At 34.0% G+C, this 19,189-nt stretch overlaps 1 protein-coding gene and 1 non-coding gene across 5 annotated transcripts; both read left to right on the top strand.

The window, feature by feature from the left end:
• The first annotated feature begins 284 nt into the window (after positions 1-284).
• On the top strand, positions 285-17,834 carry LOC108343389 (uncharacterized). Of its 4 annotated transcripts, XM_017581641.2 has the most exons (12): positions 286-525; positions 631-743; positions 2,716-2,792; positions 2,882-2,996; positions 3,782-3,822; positions 3,908-4,123; positions 4,319-4,411; positions 5,120-5,285; positions 5,828-5,916; positions 11,580-11,789; positions 12,065-12,211; positions 17,340-17,830. In XM_017581641.2, the coding sequence occupies exons 1-9, from the start codon at positions 497-499 to the stop codon at positions 5,857-5,859; spliced, it is 882 nt and encodes a 293-aa protein (XP_017437130.1). In that variant the 5' UTR covers positions 286-496; the 3' UTR covers positions 5,860-5,916; positions 11,580-11,789; positions 12,065-12,211; positions 17,340-17,830. The 4 variants fall into 4 exon arrangements, with proteins under 4 accessions (XP_017437131.1, XP_017437130.1, XP_017437129.1 ...); XM_017581640.2 differs by having other exon boundaries at positions 12,065-17,834; XM_017581644.2 differs by having other exon boundaries at positions 290-525; positions 2,888-2,996; positions 12,065-17,834.
• A 1,117-nt stretch (positions 17,835-18,951) lies between these two features.
• Positions 18,952-19,023, top strand: TRNAM-CAU (transfer RNA methionine (anticodon CAU)). Its single transcript has one exon. It is a non-coding gene; the product is annotated as a tRNA-Met (tRNA).
• The last annotated feature ends 166 nt before the right edge of the window (positions 19,024-19,189 follow it).

The raw sequence follows: 19,189 nt of genomic DNA, 5'->3' as shown, positions 1-19,189 counted from the left end.
AATTATCTCCCTAAAGTCCGTTACATACAGCTAAGAAATAATACATATCTAAAACAAAAGTATTACCATATCAGCACCCTCATTTATTAATAATAATAACAATATTATTATTATTATTATTATGGTGGAAAAGTAATGTGTTTGACAGAAAAAAAAAAAAAAAGTTCTTATATGACAGGAGGAAATGAGAAAGTACAGTGAATGGTGATTGAGTGAGTGGGGTTATACAAAATGAAGTAACCGTCAGTTCCGAATAGCAGAACCGTTGTTTGAATTAACTCGTTAACTTTGCTGGCTGCATGGAACCTTCTCCTTCTCACTATCTCTCATCACTAACATCTATCTAATGCAACCAAGCGTTTCTTTCACAATGCCAATGCTCATTTAAATCTCTCTCTCTCTCTCTCTCTCTCTCTCTCTCTCTCTCTTCCTCACTGTTCATCTTTTTCTCTCTTTCTTCTCCCTTTCTCTCTCTCAATTCACCACCTTTCAAGCCATGGACTCGCACTGGAGCTCTCGCCAGACGTACCATCTCCACCACCCTCACTTTTCTTCTGTCCTTTTCTCTCTTTTTCTCATCTGGGTCGTCGTTATTTTTCTGATCACGTTTTTTACTCTCTTTCTTTCAAGGTTTGAACGCTATGTTTATGATTATCTTGTCAAACGAAACATGCACCGCACTGCTGAGGTTTTCAGGAACGAGACCAACCTTCATCTGGATGCCGCTGCTTCTTCGACTGATGGTATATATAGCATTTCTTACTTCTTATTTTTTCTGCTATGTTTTGTTTATTCTCGGTGCTTCTTCCTTTGGTTGTTGCTCTTCTGGGTGGATTTCTTCCTCTCTGCATGTTATCTGCCATTTTTTGGAAAAAGTTTTGTCCTTTTTGTTGTTCATGTGTTGGGTTTTGGTAGAAGAAATTACTGAAGGTTTTCATGGTAAGTGGTTATGTTGTTGGTTCTCTCATGAAATCTCTTTAATCCAATTCTTGTCCATCAATTTGAAAAACACGTTTTCTCTTTGTTTTTTTTTTTAGTTCTGGGCGCAGAAAAGGAGATAGGAAGAAGAAATTATTTTATGTTCCTGAACCACAAATTTTCAATTAACAGAAAAAAAAAAGTTAATAACTTGTTAGAAACTGTTTTACAAAATGCACAATTTATGAAAACAAGTAATCTGCCCGCATGGTCACGTATCATTTAATAACCATTGATTGAAAAGTCAAATGTTGAAATTGTTATAAAAGTAAACGTACCTGGGAAATATATTAATTAAGTTTAAAATCTCAATTCTTGATTTTTAATTTGAGAGTTACTGTTTCATCATCCTAAAATGTGGACCTTAGAGGAATCGTGTTTTTAGATGCTGTGATAGTTACATGTTGCAGGGAAATTTTAATAACAGATTAGTCAAATCCTCAAATGGATACAGTTTGATATGTCATCATATGTTGGTATATGACAAATATTTTAGAATTTAGACTACGGTTACAAAAGTAATTAAAGCATTTAAAGTATATATTGATATATATTAAATTATCACAGTCCAAAATTACATTTATTGTTTCCATTAAATGTTTCTCTCTCATGAGTAATTGCCAAACAAGATCATTTGAGGTGTTATAAGTTATAAAATCAATATCCATTTGGATATTCTTAAAGTATGCTATAAAGAAATCCTTTCATGTTAAAATTTACAGTACGAGTGGTCTAGATTTTGATTCATATGTATTTTCAACAGATTTAGTCATTGTTTTCAATGATGAACCATCCGTATTAATACTGGTTATGAAAAAAAAAATTATCCCTCTCTTTCTAAATGTTATAGGCTATTTATCTACTAAGCGAAAGATATCTATTGCAATATGTGTACAATTAATTAATTAAACAACAAAACTTCTATGTCTACCTCTCCACGACACCCTTTATTTATTTCTCTTTTGGTTGTAAAAATAGCATTTCTCAAAAGTAAAAAGAAGGTTCAGTGAGAATTAAAATTGCAATGGTTTTGTAAACTAGGAATTTTAACATGTTGGGTGTTCTTCAAAATATGATTTTTTTTACTGTATGTAATGTAAGAATGTCCTTTTTTTTTACGGTATTTTAACAACAAATGTTAGCACTTGCAATTATTAAACAACCAAATTTTTGAAAAATTTAATATTATTTTATTATTCGAGAGTTGAGACATCTCATTGAGTTTGTGGAAAAAGATTGACTTTTGGAATTGTAGTTTAGTTGTTTTGATTTTTGGATTGTCCAAATATCCTTTCAATTTAACAGTTACGAAGTTTGACTTAGTTGGCAAATTGAACGTCATGTGAGGAAACTTTGTCTGTTCTGTTTCTTATCTGTGCTGCTTTTCTTGAAGAAGTCTTATTGAGGGAATGATCCCATTATTTAGGGAATGTTTGGAAGAGTGTATTTAAGCCCTTTCACTACACCCAAGAAAACCCTGCAATGGCTACCACCACACACGACTGTTCGTAGCTGGTGAAAAACTACGATATGAAACAGAGGGTATTTGTGATTATTTTGTTTTCTTGATTAAAAATGTAAATATTTTTTAGTAAGAATTTCTTGGTGGTAGTTTCTCTTTAGTAATTTTTGTTCTTTCATATACTTTCTATTGCTTCTTTTAGGTATTAGTCTGGGGATTATTAATTGTTGTGTGGCAGTTTTTGTGACTGGAAAATGTGGGATTGATTTTTTCAGCTGTGGATGTCCCAGAAGGATTTTTGCTGGAGTGGTGGTCTGTCAACAATGATTTTGACTTCTTCAGACAAATGCATGTGAGTTACCCTCTTCTTCTTATTGTAGCCAACTCAAGTTGGTTTATCGATGAAATTATGTGATAAAATCTCACCTGGGATGGAACTAGTTGCAGGAAAAACATGGGTTTTTAGGAGGAATGCAAGGACGTAATGCTTTTCAAGAAGTAGGGGCTTCGATAAATGTTCAACCAATGTATCAATTTTCTAATAATTTTAATCCTGGTACGTTTCTTGCTCTGCTTCATTAGGCCACATTAGAGTATCTTAAATTGAATGACCTAGAAAATGTTGAAATCGTCTTGCCTCAAATGTGGTACTCCCTTTACACGACACCCATTTTAAGGGGGTCTTCAGTGAAAGCACCAATTGTCTGGAATTGAGCACAAGATAACTAAATCCAAAAACCTAGTTTATCAAGTGAGAGAGTCTCAAGACTTTAGTACTATATCAAGTAGCTCATACTACTTAATGTGGAATTTCTAACAGGAATAGTCAGAAAATTATGCATGACAAGAGTAGGTTCTGTCTACTTTAGCATTAAGTGTTGAAACTGGATGTTAGTTAACTGACAACAATCTATACTTTCTGTGGATGACAGTTATGTCTGTTAAAAATAATTAATAAATTTCTTCTTCTCATCTGATTTTTTACATAAAAAATCCCATCTCTAATATTTTACAACTTAGAACTTGAAAGATACTCATTTTTTCTATTAATTCACTTGTGTAAAGTATTTAAATAAGCTAAAGAAAGGTCATCAATATCATTTGAGCTTAAACATCTGAAAGATTAGCATGGTAGAAACCTTCATGATATCCTTAAATATGTTCTTGGTAGTTGATTATTTGAATAGAGGACAAGTAAAACTATTATTTCACTGATAACTTGGATGTTTCATAATAAAGTTTGGGTGACATATTCAGGGTCAATGCAAGCTCATCGTTCTCCCACCCCCCTCCCTTTACCTGCTACTCTCTTCTTCATATATATTTTTCTTTTTGTTGCAGTTCAAGCACTCAACATAGGAAGCAACTTGATGCCATCACGTGTAATGAACATTACTTCATCTAATATATTTTAGTTTGCTATAACTTCTATTGTTGGATATTTTAGTAAAGGCATTTTTTGGGCAGGTAACTGGTGAATGGCCAGTATTTTCCTCACCTTCTGCTCACCAAAAAGTAAGTGGTAAACTGCCACAATTTCTGTTCCCATTTCCCCGTCAAGAGGCGTTTGGTCAATTGCAACAACTTTCATCTTCACATCAAGACGTGGTGATGACACCAGTTGAGAAAAAAACAGAGGTTTCTAATGTCAATAGTGCAGGCGCAAATTCTGGATTTGTTGAGGTAATCTCAATTGAACTGGCTAAGTTAAAATTTACGCCCGATTTCATGTAATTATACTTCTAGTAGTCTCATTACCCTGGGAGAAATGTGATAGAGTTGCCAATGACTGCTTGTGTTTTTATAAATATAAAGTTTCTATACAATATTTTTACTATCAAGAGCTTAACTATTTATGTTAATAAAATATTTTTGCAGGAAACAGATCCGCTCATTGAGAATTTGTTAAAATCTTTTTGGTTGTTTGAACCAGATGAACCAAGCCTGTTTGACAAGTCAACAGTAGGACAGGTATTACATAATAGAATAATCCAAATTGGTGTATGTGTTATACAACTTGATTAATCATGTCTACTTTATATGGCAAAATTTTAACTCAATCTGTCGAAGTAATATACTCTATCATACACAAGGGATGATTTAGTGTATGCCTGGTTCAATTTAATTTGGAGAAATAATATACTTATACTTATCTCCTAGTTTCTTGAAAGAGCTTTTGGAAAAAAAGAAGTAATTATTCTCCAAAGAAAGTTGTACCCAAACGAAAGAATGTATTACTGTAAGGTATTCAAGTCAATTCATTACTTTCTTGTGGCACACATTCTTTGGAAATAAGACGTTTTTTGTTTCAAATAAAATATGAAATGTTTTCAAATTGTGAGAATTTGGTGATGTGTCTATGTGCATTGAGAGGTATAATCTATTCATCCTCTCAATAATTTTCTCTTCCCATTGTTTATTGGTTCTAGTTTGCTTCTCAATGTCTCATCAATGGAAGAATAGGTCACTAGTTATTGTTTGTCAAGCTTTAGTGTCGTTTGAAAGGCCACTTAAAATCTAAAATATTGGACATGCATGTGTTTCTATATGTATATGTAAACATAGGTTTGTTGATACCCTTGTATAATTTACTAAAATTAAAAATAGAGGTAGAAAAAAACAATTTTGGTATTCCCTATAATACAAAACTTGTATTATCTCGTGCTTTTGGCACTACAGAGCAGCAGAAATGCAGAGAATTTGGTGGAACGTGGAGTTGGAAACACTAGTATGAATACAATTGCTGGTTCAGCACAAGCACTAGAGGAGGAGGATAACAAAAGTGACACAAGTGATTGTTCCAGCAGTTTCGAATTTGTTCTTTCTGATGCAGATGCCTCATCAGGTAACTATATTTTTAAGGGAGGATTAACTAACTTGAATGCATTAGTTGGTATTATCTTATTGCAGTCTGTATAACTTAATTTTTACATTGACCTCCCTTATGATTAGGACTGATTACAATTTCATCCCTGGTGATTGAAAAGTTACACTAGCTCCCTTACTTTTATGTATTATTATTAACGCTAACAGTTGTATCCCTAATTAATGTTGAATTGTCCATACAAATAGAGATTAATATAGTCAAGTATTGAATTAACATATTAATTGCAACAAGATATTCTTATTCTCCAAATTCTGTGGGAGATCAACTATATCCTCCAAGTTTTAGTACAGACAAAGAATGAGTTTTTGAGGCAACAAAGCATAGCATGCAATCAAATTAAAGGATTCATCATTAACAATATTGTCAATAACGCGGCACCTTTGTTACTTAAATGATTTCAACTATTCATATTTACATACACACACACATACCTGTGTGTGGACTTTGCGTGTCATACCTTATTCCTGTTTCGTTCTAATTATGGAAAATTTGGCTTGCAGACCCTCAGTTGGAATCCAATGGAGAAACATAAATCAGTATCTTCAAGCATGGAATGTGATTTGTTGTCTGCAATAATGAATTCCCTTATGTAAGAGGATTTGTTACTATGATTTAATCAATGTGCAATACTGCAATGCTACTAAATAAGCTTTATTTTAGTTATATCCTTCTCTTCAGTTTTATATTGTACACTTATGCTAGTTACCTAAAATATCTATGTTGTTTCTTCTTTTGTCTTGTCCCTTTTGGGTGGAAAGAGGGATGAGCAGATATCGGATTTCAGGACTGGGAAATACTACATATCCATAGACTTTAGTTTCGTGTATGCTATCTAATAAAATTGTGATTCATTTGTTGAAATCAATTGAGATATGAGATTCTCTCTAGTATTGTATGATTATCTCTTTATAACATCATGTTAATACATTTATACATAGTGATGATAAGATTATTTGTAAATTCATGCTATCTGGTATTTGGTAACAAAATACAATATGAATATACATTTTGCGTACACATTACAGTACTTATAATCTTTTGGACAAGTTTTAATACAAGGAGGAATCAGTTTAGTTTGTCATATAGAAAACTTGTTTGAGAGTAAACTAGAAAATTCTTCTGTTAATTATTCCATAAAAGAAATATTTAATAAACCATTTAGACCAAGGATTAATTAACGTAGTTCGGTACTTTTTTGTTGAGAATCCAAATGTGAGTTTAAGTCTCAAATTAGATAAAAATGAGAAACTTGAGCACCATATAAGGTAGAAGACATATAAACCCATTGTTTTAAGATTTTGGGTTGAAGGTAGTGTCATTCTTTTATGCGGTTTGACTCAAGTCTCATTGGTGTTTTGTTTCTCCAATGAACCTACTTTCTTGACAAACCCATTAGTGGTATCAAAGTTGATGGTTAGTCTTGGTGACCAGCTCAGAGTGCAGTATGGTCGCATCGAAAGTCTTCCTAACAAGGGTTTCAGGTAAGCGTGTCCCATTAAAAATGAATGGCGATACGAAAAGGGGTACTGATGGTTGGGAATGCTTCTATCTTGAGGGGGGAACGTTCCACTGTGGAAGAGAGTCACCCTTGAGGGAAAGATTGTTGGGAATCCAAATGTGAGTCTAAGTCCCACATTGAGTAAAAATGAGAAAGTTGAGTACCATATAAGATAAAATACCTATAAACTTATTGTCTTAAAGTTTGGGCCTGAAGGTGGTGTCATTCTCTTATATAGTTTGAGTCAAGTCTCATTGTTATTGTGCCTTCCCAGTGAACCTCTTCCCTCGATAAATAGACCAAACACAACTTCCTTAGTTAAGTCATTGTCATTTTCTCCTCATTAAGTGTTACTTTAACCTTCTTCAGGATATATTTGTGGATGTCTACTCATCCACCTCATCATTTTTAACTCTGCTATGCATATTTCTTTCACCTACAACCATTTATGACTGTAGAACATCGATAATCTTTTAGCTTTCTTATAGGACATCCCTTTGATCTCAATATGAGCTTTGGGATCTCAATTTATGCTTGAATTTACTTATTTTCTTACACAAGAAAAGCTATCCTTTGGAGAGTTAAGATGTTCATATGACTCTCAAAGTCTCAAAACAAGGGAACTCTTCCAATAAACTTTATAACAATAGAGAAGATCGTGGGTGAATCAACAATTGAAGTGTCATAGATAGACCAAATCTTCGTTCGAAAAGTGAAGGATGGAATTTTAGGTACAAGTCAACAGGGAACTGTGAATATTTTGGCTTTAGGATAGTGATAATGGCTATTTTACCAAGACAAAAAAGACTATTTATGGCAACTAGTTTTTGTAAGGAAAAAGTGCAATGCAAATGAATTCATGAGAGATTATTTGCATAATAGCCCCATTGAACAAATAAATCCATGATACAAATCTCCTCTATTTCTTGATTTCCTTGACCTCTTACCCTGAAGGAAGTCTACTTTTAAGAATTATCATACTGATATGACTCTTGAAGCTTGAGAAGAAGGGTATTGTTCCAACTACATGATAATGATGGAGAATATTGTGCAGTCAATCAACAATTGAATTGTCATTTATGGAATCAACCTTAGATGGAAAAGTTTATGAAATTTTTGGTGCAACTCGAGATTTGGTTGGGTACTGTGAAATTTTTGGCATTGGAATAACAATTCTTCCCATTTCATTGTGATAAAGAAGTCGTAGTCTATCATAACTAGTTCCTCCCAACGAAAATAGCTCAACAAAGATAAATCCACTCGAGACTATTTGTAAAGTAGCTCCATTTAACTAATAGATGTACTAGTCATATTACCTAGCTCCTTCTATAGGAATTGAATTAGAGGAGGCCCATTTAACTCAATGGTGAGTAATGGCATGGTAAGGTGTAAGTCATCTACTCAAATCTAGTATGCAAAATCACGTGGAAACATATTGGAAGGCTTAAAGGTGCCTTGGTAAAGGAACAAGTACTCAATTCTAAGGAGTATGTTAGTATCTATGTGTAGATCTAAACTATGTAAATAAGCATGTGTTTGGGTACATGAAAAGTCACATGGAAACAAAGAAGTCTCAAAGGTTTCAGACAAAGAAGCCTTCAATGCCTACAAATAGACTATTAGTCAAGTTTGAAGGTAAATCAAGTAAAAAATCCTTAACTCAAGTTTCCTTGAAAAACATTACAAAGGGATTTTAATCGGAAGTATGTAATATTCAAGTCAAACACAAGGTATGATATAACGCCGTAATTAAGTTTCCAAATTTGCCAATAGACATTAGTAGCAAGTTTATATTGTTATTGCTTAGTGCAAATTATTATATAACCTTGGCCTACAAATTATGAATATGATATGAAAAATATTTTTTGGTATTCATAAAAGCAATAAAAGGTATATGCACAAGGTCAATGTGTTGGTGCGAAGACAAAACATGGAAAATCACAAGGGGTTTGTGATTATCCAATCCGAAACCTAATCCGAATAATGCTATTTTTGTCACATTAAATCTTAAGCAAGTCTCTTCAACTATGGCCAATTACCTTGGTGTAACCATCAATGTATCGGTTAGAAGTTGAGTAAAATTTTAATCGATCATTTTTTATCGTTAGGAAAGTTTTCAAAACAAGTAACAACTTTCAAATATTTGTTTGATACACGATGGTAGGCAACACATGCAAGGAAAAGAATTCACAGAAAAACAAATTAACAATGAAAAAGTGTCATTTTTAAAACCTTTCGATGAGAAAGATGGAATCATAATAGATTGTCTAAGGTAAGGTCCTTCCAAGGAAAATATGATGTAGATAAAGAAAGAACGAGGAATGTGATGAGTATAGATACACAATTTATATGGGTATGTAGTTCATTCTTTTACACTACTATCCTAAGACCTCCTTTGAAATGAACCTAAAACATTGTTGATGTGATGTAAATCAATATGTGAGATGTTAAGGTTGTTGGAAGCTTTCAATCACTATGGTAAGGAACATACTAGGACACCTCACCCATTCCTCCTTCAATAAACTTGAAGATTTGAATCATAGTTTTTAATGATTCTAAAAAAATTGTCATTTTTCAAAACTATCAACAACATAGATATAATCACGACCAAAGTCTACGACGAGGTCCTTCTGAGGCTGATATGCTATTGGTAAAGAATGCAATTTCTACTTTCAAGGAATGCTATAGATAAAGAAAGTCATTCATTCACATTATTATGAAGGGGCTTTCATTAAAATGAATCTAGAATCTTGTGGTGTCATGGTGAATTCCATATGCAAGATGTAAGGCTGTTGAGAGATCCAATCACCATGGTGGAAGGAATATACTAGGAAACCTTAGCCTGATGCTCCTTCAATATACATGAGGTATTGAGTCACAATGTGGAATGATTCTAAAAGATGTCACTTTTCAGAATGTATCAAGAGGGATGCAATCATGAAAATGTCCATGGTAAGGTCTTTCTAAGGCTTATATGGTGTAGTTAAAGAAGGAATTCATGGTTGTGAAGGAAATGGTACAAGTATAGATTCACAATGTATCTTTTTCCTTGGTCAAAATACTTTATCTAAATTGAAGCCACATTGTTGTGTGATGGTGAATCAGTACTCAAGATGTAAGGATGTTGAAAAACCCAATCACTATGGTAAGGATCATATTAGGAAACCTTGGCCTAGTGCTCCTTCAATAAACTTAAGGATTTTAGTCACAATGTTCCAATGACTATCTTGTAGAATATGTAGAAACTAACTAATCACAAAGCAAAAGGGATTTTTTAGTTTGGGTATTACTTTGTCCAATTAGAGGTTTGGAAAATAACCAATCACATACCAATAACAAGTTGGTCATCAAGAGTATGTTACCTTTTCTCTTAACAGAAATGAGAATGCTATACCATCATTATGTTGTATACCATCATTATGTTGTTTACTATCCCAACTATGTTGACACCACAAACAACATCAATCATATGCAATCACTAACCCTTAATAACTAGAGAATATTGAAGATGAACCAAAACCTTTGTCTAACCCAAAATAAGGTAATATGTGTTGTTTGAATTTAAAGTTACCATCAATCATCACTTATGAAAATAATGACACCTATATATGCTGGCTAAAAATTAATTGTTAGGTAACTTATGTGGAGTAATCTATCTTCAAAGCATACAAGTGAGAACTTGCCTAAGCAAGGACAAAATACATAGAATATTAAGTTTCTCAAAAGTAGTTTTTAACATGCATCTTTGGGTCTAATCTAACTTTGTGGGGCAGTTGATGGGAAGGTATCATTGGAAACTAGTTATGATTGTGATTTTATGTGCTGGCCATGCCGATGAACAATTATTGATGAAGTTAGGGTGATACCTAGAAGAACTCTGACACTTAACTTAGGCAACTATTCATTGAGTAACAATATTGAGAACGGGTCTTTGTAACTATGAGAAAGGACCTCATCATAGGTACATGGTGACCTTTTGGGATCATGCCCTTGGGTTCCCCCCTACCCTCCTTCACTCTCTGGACCTTATCTTACAACAATTGCACTAACTTGTGTCACAATTGATAGGGAATCTATATGTCCTACTACTATCTTGGGCATTCACAATATTTTTCTTTAGGCTGAACAAAGATGCAACAAACAATGTGTCCAATAAGAGTAGTATGTGATTGGAAAATCAGGTTTTGATACCAATTGCAATATAAATAGTGAACAGAAATAGAGAAGGGAGGGAAATATAAGGAGATCAAACTTTCATTATTTCTAAAATATTGAACTACCTTCAATTGTAAAGCAAGGGATTTCTGAAGGAAGTGTTCAAAGATGAGGATTCTATCAATAGGTCTGTCATTGGTTTTGTCCATGATTTCCTTAATAATGGTTTCCTTATTTGGTATGTGTGATTGTACATAGCTTTAACACATTTATCTGATTTTGAATTTTTTTAAGGAGGATATATTAACCGCTTTTGCAGCATTAATTTCTTTTCCGATGTTGAATAAGATATATATGGACAGTTTTTAAAACCATCAAAACCAAGATCCTCTTATTTTTGTAAAACAAGACATTTTTGTTTTTATAGTTATTGCCTTAAAGATGCACAAGCACCAAATCTAGCATAGTGGGAATGAATATGTCCTACTTTTTGTTAAGGCTTTCCTATGCTCTTAAGCAACATATATGGTATTGTTTCCTTTCTCTTTGCTCATTCCTGATTTCTCATTGGTTGGACTTCGTTTTTTTGTTTTTTCTAGAACACGAATCTTGTCAACAACAGAGGTATCAAGGCTAATTTGTGATGAACAACTAGCATGCAGAAAAGGCTTCTGAACTGTTTTGTCAACTAGGAAAGAAAATGCTGTGTCCAATTTTGTTTTGAAGTTTGCATAGATTACCAGCTTTCCCAAGTAAGCTCTTGATCACTCAGCAGAAGGAATAAAGGGAAATTTCCACAGTATTAAAAGGTGATTTGTTTTCCTGAACATGTTTTCAAAGCTTTTTTTCTTCTTCTTATATACTACAAATTTTTAAGGCTAATAATGTGGTGAAATTTTTACTTTCAGAAATTCCTTTGTTTGTAGTATATAATAGCTGAAGTGCGGGCTATTGCATTAGCAGTTTAGTTTCTTAGTTTAATCTTCAATAACAGTTTGTTGGCTTCACCATTTTGTTTTAGTTGTCATTTTGTGAATCAATCAATCTTTTGCACCCCTAATCAGCCTTCTTTTGTTGTCTTCAGTGCAGCACTTGGTGATCCTTCAGTTACCATAAGACTATTTTTTCTTTTTCTTCCCATTACATGCTGAAACAAATGAACAACAAAGAAGACATTAAAGAGGCTGACTCACTAAGATTCCTATTCTGTAAATCATCTCATTTGTAGCAGGTAAGCATCTCTTTAGAGCTAACACTGTCATAGTGGTTCTTTTTTGTTGACATTAAAGAGGCATAGCTCAAGGAAAACAAAGAAAATCCTAGCCTTTTGGAAGGAACATACTACATCAGCCATTATCACTGTAGAAATAGGAGGAGGGAGCAACATTAAAAATATTTACTTGTTCCTGAAGAAATAGTCCGCACTTAGCCGAAGTATCAGCAACCTGAACATGGGCACCCACAATCTGTTGGTCTCAGAAATGTTATTATTTGCTGCAACCAAAGAAAGTGCAGGATAAATCCTGTCAACCAATGTTTGTCCTTGTATACATTGGAATCTGAGTAAACTATGAACTTCCTAAGCCTCTACTCCAAGCAATATTAATACCATTGTGAATAGCCATATTGGTCATTTATATATTAGCGACATTTTTCTGTATTTCCGTTTGTTAGAATCTGTTTTATTAGCTGTGTTATTTTTGTCAGGATTTGTGTTTTATTTTTTTCTTATTTAGCAAATTATAATTAAAGTGTATGATGGAGATATCCCTGAATCATTCGGATTTGGTTGTCTAGGTGCTATTATTATACTTCCTAAAATAGCTTTCTAGTCTTGTATATATGAATTGTATTCTCAACATAATAGATTAAAAAATTCTACCCTAAATTATAACTTGGTATCAGCGCTCTCAAATTTTAGGAGCCGCCTCATACTGCACCCACCAAAACCCTAGATGGTAGCCTTCATTGCTGCCACCACCGCTTTCAAGACAACCTTCATTGTTGTCGCAAACCAAACCCTAGCCGCAGCCTTCATTGCTGTCAATCGTTTTTTTATTTTGGGTAGCCTTCATTCACTGCATTACGGTCTTTGTACTGCATGGACATGGCAAACCAAATTCCTAAAGTGGTGAATACTATGTCACAGCACACTTAGGAACAACTGAAGCACCTCAACATTGCCTACCGATGGAATGGGAAGAATTATTTGAAATGGGCCCAACTTGTTCGCTGAACTTTGAGAGGTAAAGGGAAAACTAACCACTTGACTAAAGATGCTCCTAAAGAAGAAGATCCCAGATTTACAAAATGGGATGAAGAGGACTCTATGATCATGGCATGGCTACAGAACTCCATGATCCCAGAAATCACTGATACTTGCATGTTTCTTAATTTTGAAAAGGAGATTTGGAATGCCATGGAGCATACATACTCCAAGGTAAAGATGCTGCTCAAATATATGATGTAAAGGTGAAGACTGTCACTGCAAAATAAGGAAACAAGATTGTTACAGAGTATACCAATCAACTCAAATCATTCATTATGGATGGAATTAGACCATTACAAGGTCATAAAAACCAAGTGCTCAGATGATTGAGCAATGCTCAAAGAGTATATTGAGCAAGATAGAGTCTGATTTCTTGGTGGGGCTTAACTATGATTTTGATCAAGTGAGAGCCCAGATCCTTGGAAAAGAAAAAATTCTAGGAATTAATGAAGTAGTAGCTATGGTCAGAAGTGAAGAAAGCAAAAGGGGAATAATGTTGGAAACCCTAGCCATGATAGCTTTTGGATCGGACATGATGGTAGACCCGAAAAAGGGGGAAGGTCTTCCTACATCACTGTCGCCTTGGATATCCTTCCTTTAGGGTCATAAAATCGTTATTCCACTCCCTCTTTAGCAAATTAGATGTAGCAAGTCTCAATTGTGAAGTGTGAGCTTGCTAAGCACAAACATGTTCCTTTTCCAGTTAGTAATAATACGAGCACTTTTCCCTTCTATTTAATTCATATTGATGTGTGGGATCCCTCAATTGTCCCAAATGTTTCTAGTGCCCGTTGGTTTCTTACCTTTATAGATGATTGTATTCGTGTCATGGGTTTGCTTACTAAAACCAAAGTTCGAAATCAGCTATGTGGTTCAATGTATTTTCTCCATGATAAAAAATCATTTTGGTGTTAGCATTAAGAGGATTAGATTCGATAATGCTAAAGATTAGTTTAATCATGGGCTTATTTCCTTTTTTCATGTTAGAAGTGGACTTTAAGTCTAACTCAACCCCACAAAACCGGCTTGTAGGGTGAAGTTTGCACCCACTTATAAACTATGAATTGGCCTTATCTTTAGTCGATGTAAGACTTTCAACACACCCCCTCACGTCGAGGTATATACATCTCGAGCGTGGGATTAGACATTTTTAATGGGTGGTCCGATAGCGGCCCGATAGCGGATGGAACAATATGTCCAGCAAACAACAAATACCATGTTAGAAGTGGACTTTAAACTTAACTCAACCCCACAAAACCGGCTTGTAGGGTGAGGTTTGCACCCACTTATAAACTATGAATTGGCCTTATCTTTAGTCGATGTGAGACTTCCAACATTTCAAAAAGAAGGTATCATTCATGGGATTGCTGAGAGGAAAAATGGGCACCTTCTAGACCAAACTCGAGCTCTTCTTTTTCTACATAAGGTTCCTAAAAGGTTTTGGGGGAGGCTTCACTGCGTGCTACCTAATTAATAGACTACCTTCTAGTATTCTAGCTTCCAAAAACCCTATGAAGGTTTTGTCCTCTTTTTATCCTAATGTGTCTACATCCAACCACCTTGTTCCAAGAATATTTGAGTGTGTATCTTTTATCCATATCCATAGCAATGATAGAGGTAAACTTGATCCTAGAGTCTTAAAATGTGTTTTCATAGGATACTCATCAACACAAAAGGGATATAAATGCTATCACCCACCATCCCAAAAATTCTTTATGTCGAGATATGTCAACTTTTTTTAGCACAAAAGTTACTTCAACAAAGATTAAGGGGAGATTGCCAAAAATGAAGATGATCTCCTTATGCTCCCTGACTTAAGTTTAGGACCAGAAATATGGACTAAAAGTGTAACAATTGAGAAGGAATCCACTAAATCCACTCAAGATGGGGCTGATGTAAGATTCGGTAAAAAAACTGGTATATACAAGGAAGACAAAGGCCATTCTAGAATTTGTCCATGTCCAACCATCCAATCCAACATTACTGGATGTAACTACTCCTAATCCTTTAATGTAGACTGAATCAGCCTTTAATTTTCCAAATGTACATGAACTCATGAATCCAGTTCAGCACCACTTTATGAGGAGCTAGATATTCCAATTACCCTTAGGAAAAGAGACTAGGAAATGTACCACCACGCCACTGTACCCTCTAGCCAATTACCTATCCTTTAAAAACTTCTCACCTACCCATAAAGCCTTCCTCACAAGCCTAAACACTACAACCACACCCATCTCTTTATATGAGGCATTGAGTGATAAAAAATGGAAACAAGCCATGGATGTGAAAATGGAAGCATTAGAAAAGAATAGTACCTGGGATTTGGTTGCTCTCCCAAATGGAAAGAAACCAGTAGGGTGTAAGTGGGTATATACTATAAAATACAAGGTTGATGGATCCATTGAGAGGTACAAAGCAAGGTTAGTAGCTAAGGGATTCACTCAAACCTATGGAGTGGATTACATGGAAACATTTGCTCCATTGCAAAAATGAATACACTTAGGGTGATATTATCCCTAGCAGCTATTTATGGTTAGAACTTGCAACAATTTGATGTTACAAATGTCTTCTTCCATGGAGAAATTGAAGAGGAGATTTACATGGAATTTCCCCCTGGATATGGTGGAAAAACAATTGCCAACAGTGTTTGTAAGCTAAAAATGGCATTGTATGAGCTCAAACAATCACCACAAGCATGGTTTGGAAGGTTTACTAAAGTTATGATAGGTTTGGGCTTTAAACAAAGTCAAGGAGACCACACTCAATTGACTAAACACTCTAAGTCAAGGGGAGTGACAATATTACTAGTTTATGTGGATGATATTATAGTGATAGGTGATGAGGAGGAGGAGCAACAACTCTTAGGCCAACATCTAGCCAAGAATTTTGAAATTAAGACCTTGGGAAAATTGAAGTATTTTTGGGAATTGAAGTGACCCATTTTAAAAAGGGAATATTCATATCTCAATAGAAATACATCACACATCACTGATTTGTTGAAAGAAACTAGTAAGACAAAATACAAGCCTTCAAGTACACCAATTGATCCAAACCTGAAATTGGGAAACACATAAGATATTGTATAGGAAATGTATCAAGGGCTAGTTGGCAGACTAATATAATTATCTCACACTAGAGCTAATGTTGCATTTGTTGTGAGTGTAGTTAGCCAGTTCATGCACCAACAGAAGGAGGTTCACTTACAAGTTGCACTAAAAATTGTGCAATATTTGAAGGGGACCCCAATCAGGGGAATTTTGTTTGAACGAAATGGGAATGTAAGTCTAGAAGCATATACAAATGCAAACTATGCAAGGTCAATTGTGGATAGAAGGTCACCTACATGATATTGCACTTTCCTTGGAGGGAATCTTGTGACTTGGAAGAGTAAAAACCAAAATGTGGTAGCTAGATCCAGTGTTGAAGCAGAGTTCAGGGCAATGGCACAAGGGATATGTGAACTATTCTGGCTGAAGATCATCTTGGAAGACTTAAGAATAAAATCGGATGAACCGATGAAACTTTATTGTGATAACAAATCTACTATTAGCATAGCTTATAATCTAGTGTAGCATGATAGAACCAAAAATATTGAGATTGACAAACATTTTATCAAAGAAAAATTAGACAGTAATCTGATCTGCACTCCTAATGTCTTCTCACAAGACAACCTTGCAAATATTCTAGTGAAGGGGTTGAACAACATCAATTTTGAGAGTATTGTTTCCAAGCTGGGAATGGAAAATACCTATTCACCAGCTTGAAGGAAGTGTTAGAATCTGTTTTATTAGGTGTATTATTTCTGGCAGGATTTGTGTTTTATTATTTCCTTATTTAGCATATTATAATTATAGTGTATGATGTGGATATCCCTGAATCATAGGGATTCAGTTGTCTAGGTGCTATTATTATATTTCCTAAAATAGTTTTCTAGCGTTGGATATATGAATTGTATTCTCAACATAATAGATTAACCGATTCTGCCCCAAATTATAACACCATTTGACTTAAGGCTCTGGTGTGGATTGAAACTACTTTCGGCCTTGCTTTTTAAATTTTCTTAACTAACAACTGGTTTGTTGTGCTATAGCCATTGATAGGTGGCTAGATATTTACCAGAAAGCATGCAAGTGTTGCCACTAACAGTTGCAGTGTTCAACAACCAAGCATGCCACCTAGAAATCAGCCATGCGTGTATATGTCCATGTTTTAAAGTTATATGATTTAATGAACTTATATGAGATGCTTCTGACATAATAATTCAGCAGAAAGTGATGTGCATATTTTTGGTGAGGAAAATGATGGAACATTGAGACTTGTAATTTCGGCAGAAAGTCAACTAAAGAATTACTGCACAGGACTAAATCACAAGCAGTTTTCTTCAGTCAAAATTGCTCAACTAGTCATGAGAAGGGTTGTCCCCCAAGTGCATCAGAGGAATGCAACTTTCATCCATGGAGAATGAGAGTTATCTTATTGAATATTATTGTATAACTTTTGGTGCCAATTTTGGGTTATTTATAGAACCATTTGCCACTTCTCTCTCTACTTTTGCTGAAGCCTGGTTTCCATTTTATGCTTCACTTATGATGATATTTTAATTTAATTCTTGAACTTCTGATTTGTGAAGATCAATATGATTTTGCTATTACTTTTCCAGACTGAGAATCTAAATTAATATAACTCATTTATCTATTACATACTAAAATGATGACAAATTCATATTTTATATACTAAATTAAGGGTTTACTTATTTTCTCCTCAAGAGAGTAGTACTAAACAATTGAGAAAGTGTAGGTATATTTTTATCTTAAAAAAAGAGGACTTTTTAATTTTGTAATTTATTCAGGATTAAAAGTATGTTAATTTTAATTTTTAATGATAAAAATAATTTCAAAAGCTTAAAAATTATAAGTGTGAATTAAAGAATTATCAAGCACAGATAAATATTTATACTTCTTCAATTATCAAATTTAAAATGAATATTCAATTAACTTAAAACTCCACAGTCTATACCTCTCAGGCCCCAAGTAAAGAACATTCAGAAAATAGAACACAACATGCAGATCCTGGTAATAAACTTTTGTAATAGGATAGGTTTGTAGATAATCTAAAAACTGAAGGTTGTTGCGAAGATCCCAAAATCAATGCCACCTCCAAAGCTACAAACTTTCTATTTATAAACGACCAAACTAAGTTCCAGGTAATTTAAAAGAAAATAAAAATTGTTTCTGCAATCCATTAAATTCCTTCCAAATTCTCATAAATTTTCCCATTGCTTCCTTCTGAATTTGTCAAATATCTATATCTATTTGTTCATTACTAATTTTGGGTTGAATTATGATTTTAGTTCCTGAAATTTGAAATAACTATGATGTTGTTCCAAAATTAAAAAAAAAATATATTTAACTTCTCAACATTTGAAAATTTTGACTTTAACACTATAATATGAAGACTAAAATAAATTTTGTAAAATTTAAAGTTTAGGAATTGAGGTTTAAAAATGGGTCTAATTTCTCAAAATTTTATATTTAAGGACTAAAGTAATGTTCTGAGAATAAAACAATTAAATTTAACGGACCAAAATCAGAATTACCTCAAATTGCAGAAAGCAAAATCATAATTTAACATCAAGTTTTTAATTCGTTTCTGAGTAGGTCTCTGCAGCAATTACAAAATAATTTGGAAATATTATTTCATCAATCAGAGTGGCGCAGCGGAAGCGTGGTGGGCCCATAACCCACAGGTCCCTGGATCGAAACCAGGCTCTGATAAAACGAAGGAATTTCCATTTTTTCACCTATTTTGTTCCATTACCCATAGGTTCTTGGTTTGGATCGAAACTCTCTCTGATATAAGCAGAGCAGCTTCCGTTTATTGATTTTTTCAACTTTCTTCCAATTATTTGTGCAATAAAATGAATTTTTGATTTTAAAATAT

This window comes from Vigna angularis, chromosome 6, assembly GCF_016808095.1.
Source record: "Vigna angularis cultivar LongXiaoDou No.4 chromosome 6, ASM1680809v1, whole genome shotgun sequence".
NCBI lineage: Eukaryota > Viridiplantae > Streptophyta > Magnoliopsida > Fabales > Fabaceae > Vigna > Vigna angularis.
The sequence above is the reverse complement of the archived record's forward strand: the minus strand, read 5'-3'. Positions and strand labels throughout refer to the sequence as shown.